The sequence below is a fragment of the Rana temporaria genome, chromosome 1 (assembly GCF_905171775.1).
Source record: "Rana temporaria chromosome 1, aRanTem1.1, whole genome shotgun sequence".
NCBI lineage: Eukaryota > Metazoa > Chordata > Amphibia > Anura > Ranidae > Rana > Rana temporaria.
The window spans coordinates 647612343-647636943 of NC_053489.1; the positions used below are offsets into that span (position 1 = coordinate 647612343).

General features: G+C 42.6%; 1 protein-coding gene across 2 annotated transcripts in view; it reads left to right on the forward strand.

Annotated features, from left to right (window-relative positions):
• CTNNA2 (catenin alpha 2) overlaps nucleotides 1-24601 on the forward strand; it is an 832954-nt gene that overhangs the window by 512693 nt on the left and 295660 nt on the right. For both annotated transcript variants that reach the window (XM_040335493.1, XM_040335494.1), the window contains exons 3-5: nucleotides 3748-3840; nucleotides 8548-8704; nucleotides 15843-16043. In XM_040335493.1, coding sequence (XP_040191427.1) covers nucleotides 3748-3840; nucleotides 8548-8704; nucleotides 15843-16043 — 451 coding nt within the window. The remainder of the gene's footprint in view (nucleotides 1-3747; nucleotides 3841-8547; nucleotides 8705-15842; nucleotides 16044-24601) is intronic.

A 24601-nucleotide genomic window follows, 5' to 3' on the forward strand; every position in this document is an offset into this window, starting at 1 on the left:
GCTTATCACAGAGATCCAAGTACTCTCCCTGACAATGCTTTTATCAGTCTTTCTTTTCAGAGAGATATAGGCAGCCAGTATCCAGGGTCACCATCTACCTAAACTGAGATGTTCTCTCAGAGATGATACAATCATGAAAACCCTGGTGGCTGTGCAATTCTTGGCACTCGGTGACCTCCTTCCGGCTCTAACAAAATCCATCAGCCAATGATAAAAATTCCCATAGGATCTTGAGAATGCTAGGTGTAAACCGTATGGCTTATGGCTTTATGTATAACGTAATTCATGAGCTATCCACGTTACCTTGTAAATCTATGTGGATCATTTTATTTTTATATATGTCAGCTCTGAATATTTCATCAACACTTGGTCTACTTGGATAGCATTCAAGTATTCTTCAAAAGCCCATTTCCTATTTTTTGCCTTATAGGGCTCTCTATATATATACAGTATTATGATGCAAATGAATAAGAACTCATTAAAGACAAACTTGATACTTAACCTTTTTATCCATTTATAAATTTTAACGCCAATCCCTGGGGTCTTCAGATTCATCCAACCAGTCCTTCTTATTTCTTCTTTTTCTTGTCTGTAATCTCTCCCCCATTTTACCTCTACTTTAGTAGACCTCCTCTGTCTAGGAAAATTGGTTAAATGGATGTTAGACTTTGTCATTTGGATACAATTTTAAAAGCATAGTTGGGTAAATAATGTATTTAACAAGCAGATGGATCTTTTTTTTTTTACTCTAGCTTTCTAATCAATGAAACAATTATTTTCAGAAATAATCATGAAATGAAACTAACAATATCAAGTGCAGAGAAATACCTGTTGATACCATCAGAAATTCAATGATCTCCTAAATAATTTTTTGAATTGACATCTCGGCTCTTATGCCGTGTACACACGATCATTTTTCAGCATGAAAAAAAACGACGTTTTTCAGCATGTAGAAAAAACGTTGTTTTTTCCAACTTCATCATTAAAACGACGTTGCCCACACACGATCGTTTTAAAAAAATGCTCTAGCAAAGCGTGGTGACGTACAACACGTACGACGGCACTATAAAGGGGAAGTTCCATGCAGATGGCGCCACCCTTGGGGCGGCTTTAGCTGATTTCCTGTTAGTAAAAGACGATTTGCACTTTTCTGTCTGTTACAGCGTGATGAATGTGCTTACTCCATTATGAATGGTAGTTTTACCAGAACGAGCGCTCCCGTCTCATAACTTGCTTCTGAGCATGAGCAGGTTTTTAACGTCGTTTTAGCCCACACACGATAATTTTTTTCAACCCGAAAAACTACATTGTTTAACTGGTTGCCGACCAGCCGCCGTCGTTTTACGGCGGCAGGTCGGCTCCCCTGCGCGAGAGCACGTGGTATAGCGTCGGCTCTCGCGCAGGCCACTAGGGGCACGTGCGCGCCCCCCACTTCCGCGCGATCGCCGCCGGGCACACGCGATCGCTCATTACAGAGCGAGGACCAGGAGCTGTGTGTGTAAACACACAGCTCCCGGTCCTGTCAGGTAGAGAAATGCTGATCTTCTGTTCATACAATGTAATTTCCCCTAGTGAGGCCACCCCCCTACAGTTAGAACACACCCAGGGAACATACTTAACCCCTTCCCCGCCACCTAGTGTTAACCCCTTCACTGCAAGTGGCATTTTTATAGTAATCCAATGCATTTTTATAGCACTGATCGCTATAAAAATGCCAATGGTCCCAAAAAAAAACGCTGATCGCCGCCATTACTAGTACAAAAAAAATATTAATAGAAAAATCCCAAAAAATATCCCCCTATTTTGTAAACGCTATAACTTTTACGCAAACCAATCAATAAACGCTTATTGACATTTTTTTTTTACGATGTTTATTATAGAAAAAAGTAAAAAAATATTAATTTTTTTCAAAATTGTCGCTCTATTTTTGTTTATAGCGCAAAAACGAAAAAACGCAGAGGTGATCAAATACCACCAAAAGAAAGCTCTATTTGTGGGGAAAAAAAGAAAGCCAATTTTGTTTGGGAGCCACGTCGCACGACCGCGCAATTGTCAGTTAAAGCGACGTAGTGCCAAATCGCAAAAACTGGCCAGGTCCTTTACCTGCCTAAAGGTCCGGGGCTTAAGTGGTTAAATAAACCATCAAGGTTTTTTGGAGTGCGGCTGTCCATATTTTCTTTTTCCATTTGTTATCTGGTAGCAGGTGACGTGGCAAGTGACAATCTACCCCCCCCCCCCCCCCCACAGAGAGTTTTAAAGATAGATATTGTTAGTTGTTAATTATCCAAGAGGCAGAAATTTGCTCATTGCTCGAGCCTCTGGGGGAACCTTAGGCCCCGTACACACGACCGGATCTGTCCGCTGGGATTTATCTGCGGATCAGTTCCGAATAGCAAAAGGTGCTCTGGTGTTTGATCAGCAATATGGTCCGGGGGTTAAGTGGTTAAAACGTTGTTAAAAAATGCAGCATTTTCGTAAAAAATTGTTTGTCGTTTTTCAGAACATGAAAAATGATGTGAAGCCCACACACGATCATTTTAAATGACATTTTTTTTTAAACGTCTTTTTTTCATCCCGAAAAATGATCGTATGTACGCGGCATAACTGTACTAAAATCTCAAACAATGTTCCTAGCCCTGCCTAGTTCTTCTTTACACTCTCTTTGTCTCTATTGCCTTAGGGGGTGTTTCTGTAGTCACCAGGTAGAACACTGGACAGGGATGGTTGGGAGTTCAATTCAACAAAGGCAGCATTGTCAGTTCAAAAAGTGAGCTCACTAGATTTCTGGCAGATCAACGGGTATTTGTATGTACTTACCTTCGTATTAATGCAACAAAACATGATGGATTTTGCATTTATTGCAGTGGTGTGCTGGGTACATTTTTATTTGCTCGTGCATTCACTTTAATGGTCTGAAAAGAAATACAGAAGGTAAAATTTACATTGGCCGTCAGAGAAAAGTGTCCCTCCTACAGTGTTAGCCAAGGGAACAGTGGCTTCTTACATTGGTGGTCTATGGAGAAGTGGTCCCTTAGATTGGTGATCAGTGGAGAAATGGCTTCTTTAAAGCGGAGTTCCATCCAAAAGTGGAACTTCCGCTTTAAGTACTCCTCACCCACTTACATGTCACATTTGGCATGTTATTTCTTTTTGGGGGGGGAGTGGGTACTTTAGAGAGGGACTTCCTGTCCCACTTCCTCTTTCAGTCTTCAGGCCGCCTAGGCGACTCCTCCTCTACCCCTAGGCGGCCGCTCCCTCCAGGCGATCTTCTGGGACACGTGACAAGTAAGCATCGTGATGTAGGTGAGCCACTGTAAGAGACTGTTTGAAGAATTTCTAACATTCCGTGAAGCAACATTAGGGTTCCACCTATCTCTGGTTACCTATGTCTGGTTGGGAAAGGCTGTTCTGGACCATTGTGAGATAATTGTCAACCTATAGATTCCACATTTCTTTGTATGGCAATATCTTGAAGCTAGATCAATATTCTTTCTTTTTTTGTGTTGTAATTTTGGCGAACATTGGTTTCACCTCAAATATACAATGATCAGAAAATTGCTGCATCATGTCAACATGTATAAAGCTTTACTTGAAACAAAAAATAGACTTATGGCCTGTTACATCGCCTTTGTTATTCCCTTTTCTGTGCTCACGGGGACTGTAAATGTGACCTTGTTTAATAATGACAAATTAAAATGACAAAATCAAGCCTTTTATTAATTCCTCTGTCCTGTTCTGTTTCTTCAGGTCGCCAACCTGGCTTGCTCAATTTCCAATAACGAAGACGGTGTGAAATTGGTCCGAATGGCAGCCACTCAGATTGACAGTTTGTGTCCACAGGTATGTGTCATTCATTTATTCAATCATGACTGACCCTTATCGTGATGTTTTGCGGGTTCTTCAATATCTTTGTTTAAAACCATCCGTCCACATAGCCATTTACAGCTTAAAAATCAATTACAGTGAAATTGTGGATTGCGAATAACGCAGTTAACGAGCGTTTCACAATATGAGCATGTGTTTTTTTTTTAATTTTAATTCTGACTCGGTTTGCGTGTGTTGTCTCGCAAAATTAGCAGGATTCAAGCGTGTGCAGTACCGTGTTTGGCCTGAGTTGGGGGGGGGACTGAAGCCGAGCCGATCAAAGCCGTTCGGAAATGCTTGAAAAAACTCAGAAATAATCCGTTCCCGAGCCTTTACAAGGTTTTCTGAGTTCAGCCGACTGTTTCCGAGGCTCTCTGGCGCCCCCACCTCTGGCCACATGCGGTATTGCATGCCATTGAAGTCAATGTGGAACAAATTATTTTCGTTTCCATTGACTTCTATGGGGAAACTCGCTTTGATTTGCGAGTGCTTTGGATAACGAGAATTCTCCTGGAACGGATTATGCCAGTAATCCAAGGTTTCACTGTATTTGATATTTGAATCAGCTCTCATAGGATTTGTTGGCTATTTCCCCCGTTGGGCGGTTTTGGTAACATATCTAAACAGACCCCTGATGTCCCACTTTTGAGACAGAGAAAAGGAGTGAGGACAGAGATTCCCCAGTCTATTTCTCTGCAGCCTCAGCTGCACTGGACAGTGAATGAATAGGTAGAGCTCTGTGCTGAGCGGCTTCCTGTTCATTCACAAATTGAAAGATATCCTTCGTTTAACTACGTGCCAACCAGCTGCCGTCATTGTACTACGGCATGTCAGCTTGTTCCCGTAAATGGCCGTCATTGTATGTCGGCTCAGAAACTGTAATTTGTGGGCGCATGCACGCGCACGCCCACTGGCCAGCGGGGGAGCCAATCAGCGGGTGGGGTGGACTTGATGTTGTTCCCCACAGTGACAGAACGGGGACCCTTGGCTTTGGCCAATTATGGCTCTCCGTTTTTTGCAAGCTGTGATTGGCCAAGCATGCGGGTCATAGTGCACGCTTGACCAATCATCAGCCAGCGATGCCGCAGCGAATTATGGTCTGTGAAACTTAACTCAAATTTGGCACGAATGACCCGTTTTGTTGGTATTTCGACGAACGATCGAACATACGATGTTCGAGTCGAACATGAGTTTGACTCGAATACGAAGCTCATCCCTGGTGCTGGAACCAAAAGAAGGTCTGAGATGTAGGCCACAGGAGAGATCAATATAATGCCTCTTCTTTTGCAGGGAGAAGATTGAATTGATCTCTTTATAAGGATCAATGACTCGCCTAATAACTAACTACACTGTCAGCTAGTATGTAATGTTGGTTTATACTTGATATTTTTCTTGTGTTATAATGAAAACAATTAATCAGCAAGCCATGACTAAATACCAGTGTTGTATTTTGGAATTGAGAAGTGCGGTTGACTCCAGGGGCACATCTCTTGTTCCTGAGCACAGGCATGACTCAGTCAAATAACTCTCAGCTGCTTCTGTTTTAGTGAAGGAAGTTGTAATTTCTTGCGGCTAAATAAGGGTTGATCTTAGCAACATGGAATGCTTTTTTTCCCGAATATAGGCAGGTTTTCGAGTAAGTGAAAAAAAGTCCTGATGTTTTCAAATTAGCATGGTAATAAGGAAAAAATATGTAGCGCAAATAGTGAAAAAAACTTTTGAAGGTCACCTGAAGTGACTAAACAGCAAGTGATTATTTAACACATAAATGTTAAAAAAAGGAAAAAACAACAGTCCATCAGTGAATATATGAAAGGATGAGAAACATATGGCCACATCAATCGTCATGGACAGGACATTCCTCCCGGCTATATAAGATAGGTGAAATACTCTTACCGGATCCAGAGGATCTGCCTGTCAGCGACCGCAGACCGTGAAAGCATGGATTATCCCCGAACAGGATCCACTCGACTTGTCCAATGACTGGGTGGTAAACCACGCGTAAACCTTGATAAAGCCTGATAATCCTTAACCGGAAACTCTTGATGGAAGTAAATCGATCTCAGTAAAACCTTGGGGGTCCCCAAGGGGCATGCCCTATTTGATGGGGGAAGCCTGGACCCGCAACCGTTGGACCCAAATGTCGTACGACAGTCGATCGAGGTTGGAATGTCGCACAGTGATGTCACCGGAAGTCCAGAAGGAAATGGAGTCTACCCCCTAGGCAGTCAGATGTCGTCAACCCAGGAAAGGGCAGGAAGACCAGATGTTCATCGGCCACCGACTACTCCAATACTGAAGATCCTAGTAAACCGTGGGTATGGCAATCATAAAAGATCCTCCAAGCATCCAAACACGATCTGGTTCAGGTAAGTGAGAACGCTGGAATGGGAACTGAAAACCAACTGGAGAGGGCTCAAAAAAACCTTATCTTCCACAAATGCATGTAAAGAGAAGAAAAAAAATGGGGGCTCCAATGGTGTAGGTCATAAGGAAGTTTTAATGACAAAAACAATATACATAATAAAATATAAAAAAAGGTGATCACAATTCATAAGTATTAAAAGCAATGTGGGGAGCAAAATGCATGGTCCGACTCGTTTCGATCCAATAGGACGTCTACAGGGGCATTTGTATTTGTATTTTTAGAAGGAGAGGTCAGCTATGGCAGACTCCATACATTGATGATCTTCACACCTCTGCTTGAAATCCCACAAGGCTTGACAACTTGAAAGAGCACAAACTAAATTATTTTCTTATCCTGGCATACACTTTTAATTACTAAGGCTGGGTTCACACTGATACGACAGTCATCCGACTTTCATCCTACTTTGCTCTGCGACATCAGTCCTACATTTGTCCTACATCCATCCAACTTTCATGAACAGATACTACTTTGATCCGACTTTGTGATAGTCTGACTTGTTCTTTGACCAATCAAAACAATTCCAGTGCGAGATAAATTCTTTTTACTGCTGCTGTAATCACAATGTCGGATGTTTAGGACAAGGATCCTACTTTGATCCGACTTCAATGATATATGAAGTAGGATCAAAGTCGGACCAAAGTAGTACAGGGAGCATTTTTGAAGTCGGACTGACTTGTATTGGACCAGTTAAGACGACTCTTATAGGGAAACATTAATTTTCACACATCATACGACATGAGCTCCCAATGTCAGAGCATTTGTCGGACAAGTGTGAACCCAGGCTGTTGCATGACGTGTGAAAATCAATGTTTCCCTATGAGAGCCGTCTTTACTGGTCCGATACAAGTCAGTCCGACTTCGAAAATGCTCCCTGTACTACTTTGGTCCGACTTTGGTCCTACTTCAGCCCATTAAATATCACTGAAGTCGGATCAAAGTAGGATCCTTGTCCTTTTCATCCGACTTTTGACATCTGACATGGTCCGACAAATGCTCCGACATTGGGAGCTCATGTCGCATGACGTGTGAAAATCAATGTTTCCCTATGGGAGCCGTCTTAACTGGTCCAACACATGTTGGATTGACTTTGAAAATGCTCCCTGTACCACTTTGGTCCGACTTTGATCCTACTTCACTCCTTTGAATATCAATGAAGTCAGATCAAAGTCGGAACGCCGTCTTGCATGATCCGACTTTGGTGTGCTTTGCTGATCTTGAGGGGGAACTCCACGCCAAATTTTAAATAAAAAAACGGCATGGGTTCCCACTCCAAGAGCATACTAGGCCCTTGGGTCTGGTACGGATTTAAAGGGGAAACCCCTACGCCAAAAAAACGGTGTGGGGGTCCCCCAAAATCCACTCCAGACCCTTATCCGAGCAGGCAGCCCGCCGGTCAGGAAAAGGGGTGGGGGCGAGCGAGTGCCCCCCCCTTCTGAGCCGTACCAGGTTGCATGCCCTTAACATGGGGGGGTGAGTGCTTCGAGGCAGGGGGGCGCCCTGCGGCCCCACCACCCCAAAGCACCCTGTCCCCATGTTGATGAGACAGTCATCTTAAAGTGGTTGTAAACATCAGACATGGGATATGAACAAAGTATATCCTTCCATAGTGTGTACTTGTTGCAGTTAAGAGCACTAATTGTCATTTCTATCTGCTGCCTTATTCCTCTGCTATCAACATGATTCACTTCTGACAAGTTTTTCAGACACCAAGAGAAAATAGGTGACAGGGGGATGGATCCCTTGCCTCCAATCAGACCTCTCCTCCTTGAGCTCTGCTGAGTGTAACTTCAGCTCTCCAGACCCTTTTTTCTGGCAGTTCAAAAAGCTTTAAAAGTTTTTCTTGACTTTGAATGGCCAAAGAGGAAAGAAAACTGCAGATAAATGGGTATAAGTTATAATATACCTGTGTATAACATCTTTATGTATAACCTGAGGCCAGTAACTTCACTGGGTACATGTGAGGGTTTACATTTACAACAAGGGTCCATCATTTTTATTGTTGACAAAAATGAGACAACAGGAAGGCAAAATTAAATGGCACAAGCAGCATTAAAGTGTTAATAAACCCCCAACAGTAAAATCAGTCAGTCTGTATAGGCAGTAAAGCATGCTTGTTATACTCATTGTGGAACCTGGTCAATCATTTGTTATACACATGCTTGCATGCATAGTTTGTACTGTACAGACGCAGTGATGGTTTTTTGACAGGTAATGGATAATGTGTTGTGGAATCTCAATGCCTTTTCTTATTGCAGGTGATCAATGCTGCACTGACATTGGCTGCCAGACCCATGAGTAAAGTGGCTCAGGATAATATGGATGTATTTAAAGACCAATGGGAGAAGCAGGTCCGGGTTCTTACAGAGGCTGTAGATGACATCACATCTGTAGATGACTTTCTTTCTGTTTCTGGTAAGTCCCTATCTGATACCTCCTCTGTGTGACATCAGAATTGCTGTATAGGTGTGAAAAGGTTTTGCATGCACATTTTTGTGCAATATACAGAAGTCACGGAGTGTTACAGGTACATTGAGCTCTCTAAAGAGTCAGGTGAGCAAAGGTATTCCATTCATTTAAACTTTGGTAGAATGAGTGTTGAAGTTTGATTAAATCTCCACCAAGGCCACTTCTATTCTACATTTCCTTCACCACAAATGTTTGTTGCTGCACAATTCCTTGGTCCCTGTAGATAATAAATATGGTTATAGTATCTATAGCTGAAAACGAACATTGTATTATTTCACATTAAGTACGTACATACCATTGTTGTAAGATAGTGTCTGTCCCTCCTGACAACTTTGATTGTGTAGGTAAAGCCCACGTGGTCACGATTCTTAGCCCAGTAGGAAATATGATGGGAATGCTAAACTAAGCTAATCTTACACTTTGAGGGTTACAAGGTGAATCAGTGTTAGGATTGCAGCGAAGGATGGTGTTAGGGTTACAGGGAGAGTGTCATGATCCGTGTTCTGGCTTTGGTAACCTGCTGGTGGCACTATTACCTCCAGCAACTAAGGGTGCAATTCTGGTGGCCACCAGCGGGTGTCTCCCAGTAGATGGACTCTTCACTAATCAAGCTGCACTTGATGTGAGCCTGCTGGGAGTATGAAAAGATGCCTCAGGGGTAAAATAAATGAATATTGTAATGAAGGGTACCATCATCCTTGAGATCAAGATATGGGGTACTTGGGTTTAAGGTCCCCGAACCAAAGAGCCAAGAAGAGGAGAAAGGGGCCAGTTAGGACTATTGCGGTACCAGTAAAGAGTTACAAAATAAAATAAGAATATAAAAAATGTATAATTTTTATTTTAAGACATATACAGAACAGTTACAGAGTAAAAATTGTGACAACCATCCAACAGCACCAAAACTGAGGTCCCCGGAGGGGGAAGACATTACGATGGGTTGAGGGTTGTAACAGTGTCTCAACTAGTTTTGCGGATTATACCGCTTCATCAGGAGAGGATCTAGGAATAATTCAACAGTACATCAATGATAAATTAAAAACAAGAGTATAAACGCGTACAACGGGTGGGACCAGACATAAACCCCCATGGTGGCCAACAGGGACACATGTGTGGAGGGACCTGCTTGTCTAATGTAAACAGATCTGTTTACATTAGACAAGCAGGTCCCTCCACACATGTGTCCCTGTTGGCCACCGTGGGGGTTTATGTCTGGTCCCACCCGCTGTACCCCTCTGGCGGACCTTTTTTAGGTGAGCAATTTAACCTGTTTTTTTTTTATAAATTTTTTATATTCTTATTTTATTTTGTAACTCTTTACTGGTACCACAATAGTCCCAACTGGCCCCTTTCTCCTCTTCATGGCTCTTTGGTTCGGGGACCTTAGACCCAAGTACCCCATATCCTGCTCGGAGTATATAAACCCACCTTTCACTGAGGTTCAGTGCTTCAGTATCCTCTCTGCTAACCTTGTTCCTGCCTGACCTGTTCTGTTCCCTGTATATGTTCCTGATCTGCTTCCTGCCCTTTCCTGGACTCTGTTTCCTGTACCTTGTACCCAGTCCCTAGGCTCGTCCCCCGATTCCAGCTTCCCCTTGCCACTGCTCCGTCCATCTGGCTGCCTGTTCCCCCTTGTCTCTCATCCCTGCTTGTTTATCTATATATGCTCTTGTTTTTGTATATATTAGTCCTTAATAAATATATATTTCTCACCTACCTTTGTGCCTGTTTCCTTAAGTGCAGCCCACTGATCTGTTTAAACCTGTGTTGGATGCCTGTGTTAGACATCCCTGACAGAGAGTACTTGTTTAGGTCACAGTGAGTGGTGCTCCAGCCGGGGAATGCGGGGGGCGAAAAACAAACCACCCAACCTACTGCCCCCCCATCGGGTGGTACTCACACGGTCTGGCTCGCGCTCTATGCAGAGCACAGAGATCGCTCTGGGTTGCCATCTCCCGAGTCCCAGATCTTCCTGTACATCCTCCTTCATGCCCAGGCCAATACAATCGCTTCTCCCCTTGGCTAGTCATGCTCCTCCCACTTCCTGATTGTCCGGGAAGGTAAGCCAGAAGACAATAGTGAAAATTAACTTGCCATTGTCACACAACTGAGTCTGTTTGGGACGCAGTGCTCTGCGCCCCAAGCCCACCCCTTTTTTGAAAGGCAATTAGAGCATCAGGCTTTAATCATGTGCTTCAAAAAAAAACAACAACTTTGGAATCCATGTGTCTGGTGCCCTGAATGTAGATTAGGGGGACGGACACGTGGATAGGGGGGCGGCGCCCCTGCACTCTGCATCACGGGCTGCCACTGGTGGTGGTGTTAGGGTTACCTAGAGAGTTAAAGTGATTGTAAATGATCACCTTGTAAAACAACCCATTTCGTTTAAAATGCAAATAAAAGGCAAAACACGTGTGTGTATAGATATATATATAAAAAAAAAAACATTAGAAATATATGTTTTTCCTTTTTTATAAGAGATCACACTTCCTCTGTTGTCTGTTTGCTCTGTCCATCTGTGGTTGGACCTACACCACTTAGTGTCTGTGCTGCATATTAGTTGGCTGTCACCCAATATGACACAGCAAGACCACATTCCTTTTTATAAAAGCCTGTTTCTGCTACATTGCAAAGATCTCTTAGACCAGTGGTTCTCAACCCTGTCCTTAAAGGAGTTGTAAAGGAAAAAAAATTTTTGCCGAAAATTAATGTCTGCAAGGTTAAAATTAATGTCTTCTCAGTATGAATTGCGGCACGCCCAGTAATTCACACCTCCTCAAAGTCTCTAACACGTCTCGAACAATAAAGGAAGTGAAAAGAGGAATGTCTGCAGGTAAAGGATGCTTATTATGAAAAAAAAAATGTTTTCCTTTACAACCCCTTTAAGTACCCTCAACAGGCCATGTTTGCAGGCTTTTCTTTATCTTGCACAGGTGCTTTAAATCAGAGTCAATGGATTGTTATTTTGGACAACTATTTTATCTAATGCCTTGTACACACAACCGGTTTTCACAACCAGAAAACTGCCATTTTTTACATTGGGCGTGAAAATCGATCGTGTGTATGCTCCCTAACAGTTTTCTCGAAGAAAGAACTGCTCACAAAAAAAATGAAACCAGCTCTCTTTTTTCTCGTCGCATGTCCCATCGTTTTTTTTCTCGTTGCGAAAAACGGTCGTGTGTATGCTTTTCCGAGGGGAAAAAAAAAAACGTGCTTGCTCAGAATCAAGTATGAGACGAGAGCGCTCGTTCTGGTAAAACTAGCGTTCAGAATGGACATTCGTCATGCTGTAACAGACTCAAAAACACGAAGACTTGAAAGCGTGAATCGTCTCTCACCAAACTTTTACTAACACGAGGATCAGCAAAAGCAGCCCGAAGGGTGGCGCCGTTTGAAAGGAACTTCCCCTTTATAGTCCCGTCGTACGCGTTGTATCTCACCACGCTTTTGTCTGACTTTTTTAGCATGAACGTGTGTATGCAAGTCAGGCTGGAGAGGAATTACGTCGGGAAAAACGTTGTTTTTTTTCCTGCCGAGAAAAATGGTCGCGTGTACGAGGCATACGAGAAATTCCCAAAACATGGCCTGTTGGGGGCACTTGAGGACAGGGTTGAGAACCACTGTCTTAGACCGTGCACTAAGAAGATCCAAAGAACTGTTTATGTACTCTGTAACTGGGAGAACTTTGTATTGATGTCGTCTCTGTCCTTTATTGCTGCAAACCATCAGCAATGTAACTTGGAGTGGACTCAAATGGACTTCGCTGCTGAGTTATGATACTCAGTGATGTCTGAGTGGGAGATATTGAACCATAATTAACCAAACCTCCAAACATTTATTAAGATCTATAACTCAATCTCTTCTGCATTTTCTTTAGATTGAAAATTACGCTGGGTATTCGCTGGAATTATTTGAGTTGTCATTCGTTATGTTGCAATGAATCAGAAGCATGCTGACTTCTGGGCTCCAATTACTTTATCCCGCGACCTTTATCAAAAGCGCTGAAAAGCAATTGGCTGAATGGCTGATAGACACTGGTCGCCTGCCACCTTGTTACTCTCATTTAGCACAGAGCTCACTTCATGTCCAATTTTACAGCAACCTCAGGCGAGGGAGTCTGGCCATTTTATTAGCTGTGCCCTCCAAGCAAGGATCAATACGTTATCCAGACAGATTTTATCATATCAGATGCTTGCTGTTTTTAACAAATTTGGATAACGCTGTTTAAAATTATATCAACCGTGGACAGCCAAGGGATTTTTCGTTAGAGAAGCTTTAGGGATAAATACTTTGGGCAAAAAAAGCTCCCTAATTAATGGGACACCACTGGTTGGTAACATCTTGAACAGCATGACAGATTTGTGTTTTATTATTGAAGAATAACTGCAAGTTATAAAACTGTTATGTTGGTGCGTTCGGTGAACTATGCTCAGCCACTTTTTGTCCTAAAATCTTTTTGTAGTCCAGGGTGTCCTCAGATACAGCAATGTATGATAGATGTGTAGTTAATAGAGATTTTTTTTATTATTTAAGATATCCATGTACAAGAGTCCCCTATGATGTACAGTAAATTATACTATCAATGTGTGTTAAAAACAAAATATAAAAAATAATAAATGTTGGCTAAAAGCCGCATCCGAACAAGAGAATGCATAAAATATTTGGGACCAGTTAACCGGAACCATACTTTAGAGGCTCAGCATGGGAGTCAAAGCAAGGTTTGTAAAAATAATATCTTTAATTATGAAAGTTAAAAATAGGTATATATTTGTAGGCATATCCGACTACAAACAATCCACAGAATAATGTTGCAAAGAAACTCTACTTAGGTACTGGAAGGCTATTAATGTGTAGATAGGTTTAGAGATAGCGTAACAGCAATGCATGAACTGTATGCTTTTGTTAACCAGATCTGCCAAGAGAAACAATATCACGTTTCAGGGGATCCCAGAATCTATTAAGGCAGCAGACTTCCGTCCTTCATTACAAAAATTGATTTTGAATCTTCTCCTCTCACTGACTCCCAATGACATCACTATTGACAGGGCTCACAGGCTGCCCAAACCCACCCACCTGCCTGAAAGATTTTCTAGAGACATCATAGCAAGGCTCCACATTTATCATATCAAGGACCAGTTAATGCATTTTTTCAAGGCAACAACCTTCCTTACCTGACCCTTATGGGGGTATCTTGCTTTATGCAGACTTGTCACAGGCTACTATAATGGTGAGAAACAACCTAGTTTCTATTACTAAAATCGTGCATAACCATAGGATAGTTTATAAGTGGGGGTTTTGGGTCAAACTAATCGTAGATAGAAAACAAATCTTTCTCAAGGACGTCTCTGGAGAAGGCAGTGAAGCTTCTGTGCAATTGGGGCCTTTTACCGAGCAATGAGGATGGCAATCCTAACACACCTCCACATGCCAGGAACCCCACGCATTGGCACAACACCCGCGGATGATGTCCTTGTCATGGCATTACATCTGGAGAGTTACGCTATGAGGGTTATCTCCAGAGTTTCTATAATGAGTGGCTTGCATTGCTTTCATTATACAGTACTTTACAACTTATACTTCCCGTTGTTTGGCTGAACGTTATAATTCTACCTCTGTTTATTTACAGGACACTCCTGTATTCATTTCTAGGCAGCTCACAAGAACCCATTGCAGTTTTGTATATTGTATTTTTCTATGTTCTATGACTAATATGAAAGTATATCTAGTTCTGCACTTAAGCTTCAGGTTTCCATCTTCCTCCAATCCACCAGTTCCATACTTTTACGACTCCACTACCAGATGGCAAAGTGGTAATTTGTATGTTTCCTATGTCACTTAAACTGATGTATTTTAATGTGCGAGGACTGATAAGTCCTATTAAATGCAAAGCATTATCGAAGGAAGCCATGTCTCAGCAATGCAACATCCTTTGCGTCCAGGAGACACACTTTGCTCATGTCAAAGCACCTAAATTCTCTCATATGAAGTTTCCCTACTTGTTCATAGCTAATGCTCCTACCAAGCGTGATGGAGTTTTAGTAGCCATAAAAGACTCTGTTGCTTTTACCTTAATGCACAAACGTATTGATGATCAAGGTAGATATATCATATTAGTGGCTGAGCTCAACAATACTAAATCTGTATGCTCTTAACAAATGCCCTATGAAGTTTTTTCGTAAAATGTTAAAACTAGCTAAGCAAATGCAGAAGGGCAATATAATCATTTGTGGTGATTAAAATATGGTGTTGAATGCTGATATGGATTCCTTTTCTAGTGCTATGAGGGGGTGGCAGGACTTAGGCTTACTCTGCTTTAAGGAGGACATTTATGATCCCTTGCACTGCCTTCATACCACAGAGAATGATTTTATCTACTATTCTGCTGTGCATAATAACTATTCTAGGATTTCTTTCTCATGGCACCTTTATTACAGCGTGTGTCTAAAGTGTGCATCCACAATATCACATGGTCTGACCATGCTCCAATAGCATTAGATAGCGTGGACTCACACAAAGGTTCCACACGTACACACGAACGGAAATTCCGACAAGAAAAGTCCAATGTGAGCTTTTGGTCGTAAATTCTGACCGTGTGTAGGCTCCATTGGACATTTGCTGTCAGAATTTCCGCCAACAAAAGATTGAGGGCAGGTTCTCTATCTTTCCGATGGAAAAAGTTCTCGTCTGTATGCAATTCCGATGCGCACAAAAACACGAATGCTCGGAATCAAGCAGAAGAGCCAAACTGCCTATTGAACGTCATTGATCTCGGCTCGTCGTACGTCTTGTACGTCACCACGTTCTTGGCGGTCGGAATTTCCGACAAGATTTGTGTGACCGTGGGTATGCAACACAAGTTTGAGCCAACATTCCGTCAGAAAAAATCCATGGTTTTCTTGTCGGAATTTACAATCGTGTGTACGTGGCATAAGTCTGCCTCTAAAATAGCCCATGTAACTTTTGGAGCATCAGGCATACAGTTACAGATTCCTGAGCACTCCCATATGAACAGACACCACTATAAAAAAAAATAGGATTAGTGCTACATGGAACTTTATTTATTTCGTATTTTTTTTTCCTACAGAGAACCATATACTGGAGGACGTCAACAAGTGTGTCATCGCCCTACAAGAAGGAGATGTCGACACCCTGGACAGAACGGCGGGAGCAATCCGTGGTCGTGCCGCCAGGGTAATCCATATTATAAATGCAGAGATGGAGAACTATGAGGCAGGCGTTTACACTGAGAAAGTTTTGGAAACCACCAAGCTGCTGTCTGACACTGGTAAGAAGAAAGAAATGCCTATTCCATGTACACAAGTATGGCCTTCTGAACACTATGGGGTTGATTTACTAAAGGCAAGTAGACTGTGCACTTTTGAAAGTGCAGTTGCACTCTGCAAGTGCAGTTGCCCAGAGCTTAGTAAATGAGCTAAAGCTTCACTTTGCAGAGAATACCCAATCACATTTCAGGAAAAACAGCATTTTTGCTTGCACATGATTGGATGGTGGAAGTCAGCAGAGCTTCTGCTCATTTAATAACCTCTTGCCGACCACCGCACACAGATGTACGTCTGCAGCATGGCACGGACAGGCAAAAGGACATATATATATACATCCCCTTTAGGAAGCTGCATTATGGACGCACGCGGGTCCCGCGGACTCAATGTCTGTCACGGTGAGGAAGAACGGGGAAATGCTAATGTAAACAAGCATTTCCCCAGTCTTCCTAGTGACAGGACAGTGATCACAGCTCCTTGTAATCGGAAGCTGTGATCACTGTCGTGTCACACTCATCCCACCCCCCCTACAGTTAGAAGCACTCCCTAGGGCACACTTAACCCCTACAGCGCCACCCACAGGTTAACCCCATTCACTGCCAGTCACATTTACACAGTAATCAGTGCATTTTTATAGCACTGATCGCTGTAAAAATGACAATGGTCCCAAAAATGTGTCAAAAGTGTCCAATGTGTCCGGCGTAAAGTCACAGTCACAAAAAAAAATGGAAAACGCCGCCATTACTAGTATAAAAAAAATTATAATAAAAATGCCATAATTCTATCCCCTATTTTGTAGACGCTATAACTTTTGCGCAAACCAATCAATATACGCTTATTGCAATTTTTTTTTACCAAAAATATGTAGAAGAATACGTATCAGCCTAAACTGAGGGGAAAAAAAATGTTTTTTTTTAATATATATATTTGGGGGATATTTATTATAGCAAAAAGTAAAAAATATAGATTTTTTTTCAAAATTGTCGCTCTATCTTTGTTTATAGCGCAAAAAATATAAACCGCAGAGCTGATCAAATACCACCAAAAGAAATCTCTATTTGTGGGAAAAAGAATTGTTTGGGAACCACGTCGCACGACCACGCAATTATCAGTTAAAGCGAGGCAGTGCCGAATTGCAAAAAGCGGCCTGGTCTTTGGCCAGCAATATGGTCCGGGGCTTAAGTGGTTGAAGTGATATTAAAGGTTCAAGTTTTTTTTTTTTTTTAAACAACAAACATATCATACTTACCTCCACTGTGCAGTTCGTTTTGCACAGAGTGGCCCCAAACATTCTCTTCTGGGGTCCCTCTGTGGCTCTCGTGACTCCTACCCGCATTAGGTAACCCCCTCTGGGAGGCTCTCTCCCGAGGGGGTTACCTTGTGAGCGCGCTCCTGTGTCATACACTCGGAATCCATGGACGCCGAGCGTATGACTTGGCCCCCCCTACCGATGGCCGTGCCATTGGATTTGATTGACAGCAGTGGACGCCAATGGCTGCGCTGCCATCAATCTATACAATGAAGAGCTGAGACGCCGTGGAGAGAGCGATGTGGGATCGCGGAGGTGCCAACCCAGGTGTGTCCAGCCACGCTTTCGAGGTGCATTTCTATGCTGATATGTTAGGTGCTCTCGAATGAGAACATAGTTTACTAGGTCCACCGACTGAAGTTTAGTCGGTACACGTGCAGCCAGCCAAAACCTTGCAACCAGCTTGCGAACTATGTATAATAATCTAACCACCGCTATATTGACAGGGTAAGGAAAAACTTCCTCATCAATTGCTCCCAAGACACAGATCAAAGGATCCAATGGGATCCTAACCTAAAATACTGAGGAGATGACTTCAGTGACATTTTTTCCCCACAAATAGAGCTTTCTTTTGGTGGTATTTGATCATCTCTTTTTATTTTTTGCGCTATAAACAAAAAAAGACAATATTTTTTACTTTTGTTATATAATAATATCCCAATTTTTTTTTTTTTTTTTCTCGGTTTAGGCCGATATGTATTTTTCTACATATTTTTGTTAAATCGAAATAAGAGTATATTGATTGGTTTGCGCAAAAGTTATAGCGCCTACAAAATAGGGGATAGATTTATGATTTATTTTTTATTTTTTACTAGTAATGGCGGCGATCTGCGATTTTTTTTGTCAGGTCTGCGATATTTACACACAGAGCTCCACGTCCCTGCTCTGTCACCACCAATCGCGGCCGACAGTGTTTCCCCGCTGCGCGCTCCCAGCGGTGCGCTCGGGGAATGCACATAAAAGGACATCCAGGGACGTCCACCTGGCAGTTGAGAGACGCGCTGTGGATGTCTTTCGTCTATAGCGCGGCTCTCTAGTGGTTAAAATTAAAATTAAGAATACTAAAAAACAAATAACAATACTGGGAATGCTATATAGCATTCCCAATAATAAAAAACGAATAACAATACTGGGAATGCTATAGAGCATTCCCACTAACTAATAAAAAACGAATAACAATACTGGGAATGCTATAGAGCATTCCCACTAACTAATAAAAAACGAATAACAATACTGGGAATGCTATTTAGCATTCCCACCAATAACAATACTGGGAATGCTATTGAGCATTCCCACAAAAAAATGCACATGATCAGAGTGCCAAGCCTTCAACACCAACCGTTCAACCTCCCCCCCCCCCCCCGGGGTGTCTTTCAAGCAAAAGTTATGCCAGGAAGGAGTGTTTAGAGGAAGCTTTCCTAGGGCAGATGAGGGCAATGCCGTGTATGGTGGTCTAGATCTATAATACTATAAACCATTTCCTGCATGTTCAACAATTTTCGGCTTATGCTGTTTATTAAAGATTGCAGCAGGCTGTTACTTAGTGGAGGATTTAAACATATTACCGTGAACTTAGCAGCTGTTGAGAAATTGCCCAATTTCATATTTTTTTTTATTTTTTTTTTAACCATTTTAATACAAAGGTGAAGTGTTAGATCCTGTGCCAAGTTTTAATTGCTGTTGGTATCCCATGTAGGAAATGTTCTGTTTCTTCATGTGTTTGATGGGTGTGAGTTAGAACTGGTAGTGGAGGGCTTTTCAAATGGGGTAAAGACAACAATACATTTTTTTTTGTTGAGTTTTGATTGCATTTTGTTTCCCCACTAGGGAGACTTTTCCATTTTAACTTTCGAAGTCAAAAATGGTTTTGGAGGGGAGCTGCAGTGGCTCAACTCGATTGGCACTGCGCTGACAAGCCATTCACCTCTGCAGCTAGAGGTTCGGATCCCGGTCTCAGCTACATGTGAATTGAGTTTGGTGGTCTCAGCCCGGCTCCCGGTGGGTGTGCTATGCGAGGTAAGCCTGCGCTTAGTACGCCCACCCCCCTCCCACAAAAACCACCACACTTACACGCACTTGAAATTGGGTTAACATGCACGCACTTTGACCACGCGGTCTCTAAAAAGAGAGGCGAAGGACTAACGGGGCTGGTTGAGCGGGCTAGATCCTCTCACTCCCTTATATAGGGAGTCCCTCTACCCCGTTGGGCTTCAAAGCGGAGCAGGTAGGGCGGGCTGTGTGGGAGGACCCCCTCACACACCCACCATTGCCACCCGGGGCATGGAGAAAGGTGGCAGATTGCCTCTGGGGGAGGCCTGCCTACTCCCAACTCCTGCAGTCCGGCTCCTCTCTCGAGTACACGCACAAAATACACTTTAAAAAAAAAAAATGGTTTTGGCAGAGGCTTTAAATCTGAACTCTGGGCACAGGAACTTGATACAAAGATATCCCTCAATAGCCCCAAAGGATATACTGTAAATCTACTTCGTGTGCATCAAATGCCTTTACAAACTCGAATATTACCTTGTGAACATAACAGTGACATCATCAGTCTGTACAGAGAGCAGAGCAGTGGGAGGGGACCCGCAGTCCCCACCCACTACAGGCTACCTGTAGAAAACGACAGAAGGGGGCGGAAACAAGACCAGTCACCCTGCACAGGTTAACAAAGCAGCTGGTCTTTATTACAGGAAGCTTCTGCACAGAGGTAAAGCCTCACACTGGATTACTGCACAGATCTGGATGAAATACATAAAGTACACCAATATTCAAGTAAGAATACATATGACTCTTGTATTTGGGCAATATTTGCTTATCCTGGAGTTCAGGATTAATCTTATATACATCTATGTCTGTGCAGGTTGCTTTATTAAGATAAACTCATTTCAGTCTTAGCTCGTTCCCTTAAATGGTAAGTTCACCTTTTTACAAAAAATAGGAAAAGGTGAACTAACTCTGAATATCCTGGCCACCATACCGGACTCTGCTAAACAAAAAAGCCATGATACCCAGTGCTGCTAGTGTAGTGGTCCTTACACTGAAATGCACAGCCCTGGAGTGAGTATCCACCATAATGTTGACATCAGCAAGTACTCAATGGACAGTACAGTTATGTGACCATGCTGACTAATGTGAAGCACATCCGAGATTTCTTCTTTTGGTAAGGTGTCCCAGAAAAAAGTGCTTCTCATTGGTCAGCGCTGTCACACGGTTGCACTGACCAATGAATACTTGCCATCGTGAGCATTGTGATGGATCTTTACTTTGAGGTTGAGTATTGCGGTTGAAATTTTATGGGCAGCTACATCAACAGCCTAGAGCAGTGATGGCGAACCTTGGCACCCCAGATGTTTTGGAACTACATTTCCCATGATGCTCTCGCACTCTGCAGTGTAGTGGAACATCATGGGAAATGTAGTTCCAAAACATCTGGGGGGTCAAGGTTCACCATCACTGGCCTAGAGCACCACTGCTGCTATGTGCAACAGGGTTCAGAGAGGTGGCCAGGAACTTTGGAGTTAGTTCAGCTTTACATTTTTTGTGACAAGGTGAAGTTACCCTTTAAAGGGGTACGTCTCCCAGGAAAAAATAAAATAAAGTCAGTAGCTACAAATACTGTAGCTGCTGACTTTTAATAAACACACACACTTACTAGTCCAAGGATCCAGGTCTATCCTCACCCAGGCTGTTTTTTCGCTAGTCTTCAGGTCCCCAGTACCGCTATCTTGGATCTGGGAAGCCAGCTGTGACTTCCTGGTTCTTCACATCTAGATTCCCTCTGTACATGCACAAGTAGTGCTGTACTTTCTCAACTTCCCTTTGGATCACCTAGGTCAGTGGTTCTCAACTCCTGTCATCATGACCCCCTAACAGGTCAGGTTTGCAAGATAACTGAAATACATCACAGGTGATATCATTTGCTGCTCAATAGTTGCAGTATTCTAGTCTGCATCTCTCCAAGCTAATACTTAAAATATGGCCTGTTAGTGGTCCTGAGGACAGGAGTTGAAAACCACTGACCTAGGTGATCCAAGTGGAAGTGGAGCAGGTACATGCTCCAAGATAAAAAAAACAAAACAAAACAAAAGAACATCCAAAGTTAGTAGTTTTGGGGGGAGTTGGTTGGAGGAAATCCAACCAACACATCGGACACTTTTGACACCATTTTGGGACCATTGTAATTTTTACAGCGATCAGTGCTATAAAAATACACTGATTACTGTAAAAATGACACTGGCAGTAAAGAGGTTAACCTGTAGGTGGCGCTGAAAGGGTTAAGTGTGAGCTAGGGAGCACTTCTAACTGTTAGGGGGCGTGGCTTGCCGTGACACGTCACTGATCGCTGCTCCCGATGACAGGGAACAGACGATCAGTGACATGTCACTAGGCAGAACGGGGAGATGTTGTGTTTACACTGACATCTCCCTGTTCTTCAGCTCTGTGACAAGATCGAGGGACAACGGTGGACATCGAGTCCGCGGGTCCCGCGGGCAGGCTCGCGGAGCTCGCCACAGCGACCAAACGGCCGGCAAATTAAAGGGGACGTATATTTATGCCCATTTTCCCAGTCGGCAAGCGGTTAACCACCTTTGGAGCAAATTATACCATGCTTTATTGTTTTATTTTGTTTTGCCTTTCTCTCGATCACTATAGGATCCTGTATATGGAGGTTTTTTATTTATTTCTTCTATTTATTTTTTTTATTTTTTTCTGTTGGTTGAACTAGAAAAACATGTATTTTTTCAACTATGTGACAATGTAACTGTAATACTGCTTGTCAGCAGTGGATATTTCCTACAGTTATTACATGTGTCTTTGAAAAGTTTCACAACAAAGCACTTCAATATCTAAAAGAAAATGATCAAAATAAGATAAAAAAACTAAATATATATATAAAAAGAAAAACCTTTTACACAACACTGAACGTTGGTATTTCTGTATACATTTCTTACTGTACACAGATACTTGAAACCAACATGATTACTATATTTCAAGCACTCCACACACAACCTGCTTTCTCTTTTTCTCCAAACCAAGAGCAGCACAAAGTGGCACATTAGACATTTCCTCTGCCAAGAGAACACTATTTCTCCCTCTACATATTTTTGGAGAAGAAAGGGCTCCTCTTAAGTGAAAATGACAGGGATAGTGATTCCATTTCAGATGTTATTGCTGAACTTTCCTAAGTTTAATATGTGACAGATTTTCTATTTGAAGCCGTCACACCGGAGAGGAAAATACAGAATGTTTTCCCAGACCTGAAACCTTCAAGCTTAACACTTATTTTTTTCCGTGTTATTCCAGCAAAGGAAGGTAGACGGGGTTCTATCTAATATCTAATAGCTTGTGACGGAACATTCATTAAATTGGAAGTCCATGCAAAAACTAAAATCCCTGCATCTATAGACACCACAGATATAACATTAACCTCTCTATCCCTGTAAAGAAAAAAATGAGTATACATACCGTATTTATTGGGGTATAGCGCGCTCCCGCGTATAGCACGCACCCCTAAAGATGCCCCGAAATTCCTGTGAAAAAAGATTTTTGTACTTACAGTTTGGTGTCTTGCACGGCGTCCATCGGCGGCCTCGTCGGGTCCGGCGTCTGTCTGCGGCTTCGGGTGTCCTCTTTGTTGGGTCCGGCGTCCTTCTGCGGCATCCTCCTCGCTCGTTTCCCGCGCCGAGTTTGAATACTGCGCCGGCATATACCGAGCGCAGTACACTCGCGTATAGTCGGCAATGCTCGCGCTGATGTCCTGGACGTACAGGACGTGAGCGCGAGTGTAGCCGAGACTGCCCGACTATACACGAGTGTACTGCGCTCGGTATATGTCGGCGCAGTATTCAAACTCGGCGCGGGAAAGCGGGTATCGGCGTATATCGCGCACCCACGATTTTGCCCTGATTTTCAGGGCAAAATAGTGCGCGGTATACGCCGATAAATACGGTACCTTTTTGGAAGCCGATCTGACCCGCTCTGACCCGATCTCCAGTGCGGAAGCTCTGCAGAGGACACGGCCAACAATGGCTGTGAAATGAATGGGAAGTGACGTCACCCATAGAGTCACTATGGGGCGTCTATCTCTTCTGCACCCGCCTACACAGTGAACCCGCGGCTGACAGCTCAGCGTGGGATCCGGTCAGAGCAGGTCAGATCGGCTTCCAAAAAGGTATGTATACAATTTTTTTCTTTACAGGAATAGAGAAGTTAGTGTTAGATCCCTGGTGTCTACTAGACATGTGCACACTGAAATATTTTGTTTCGGAATTTCGTTTTCGTCCGAAAAATGAATTTATTTAGTTACTTACTAAATTCGTTTTTATTTATTTTATTTTCGTAAAAAAAGCATTCGTCCGAAAATCTAAATTAATTAAGGTTGAATCTGTCATTGAAGGCTTATGGTGTCTGTCGAATGTTCTAAGAAGATTTGACGGAATCTTAAAAAAAAAAAAAGAAGATTCTGTAGAATCTTTAAAAAAAAAAAAAGATTTGACGGAGCAAAGAAACTGTATGATGCCGCAATCGTACATTTCCGGTCGAATGTTCCCCCTACAAGCTGTAGAAGAATTCTAATGTTCTATGACTAATAATAATTATATTTATTAATTATTATTACTAGTCAACCAACATTAGAATTGTTCTATAGCCTATGGGCAGAGCATTTCACCATAAATGTCTGCTTGCATCGTATGTTTTTAGCTACTTCGTCGAATCTTCATGTCGCTCTATGTCAAATTTTTTCTCTCTATGTCGACTCTTCTTCATGTCTCTATAATGTCGAATCTTTTCTCTTTATGTAGAATAATATTGAACTAATAGAGTTAAGGTTAGGCACATTCGACCGCAACAAAAACGAAAATAGAGCATTTGTTTATGTTGGATCTTTCGGTTTTCGTGTTCTGTACTTTCGTTATCGTTTGTTAAAACGATAACAAAAATACCTGAAATTCGGACGAAATCGAATGCACAACCACCATCCGACTGAAGTCGGACCACTTGGCCTTCAGGAGAAAGATTAAAACCCATCTCTTCTGAGGTCAAGGGGTTCCTTACCCATGAAATGGATACAGCGCCCAGAGGCGATTCAGTTCGCATGTGTTGCGCTTTACAAGTCTCTCACTCACTCATGTCTAGTGTCTACAGATTCAGGGATTTTCCCCTGACTAGGGACGCCAGAAGAAGAGGATCAGAGCTGCTCTGTGCAAAAGCATGGACTTTTTCTACTAAATCCACTGCGTAGACAGCATATGC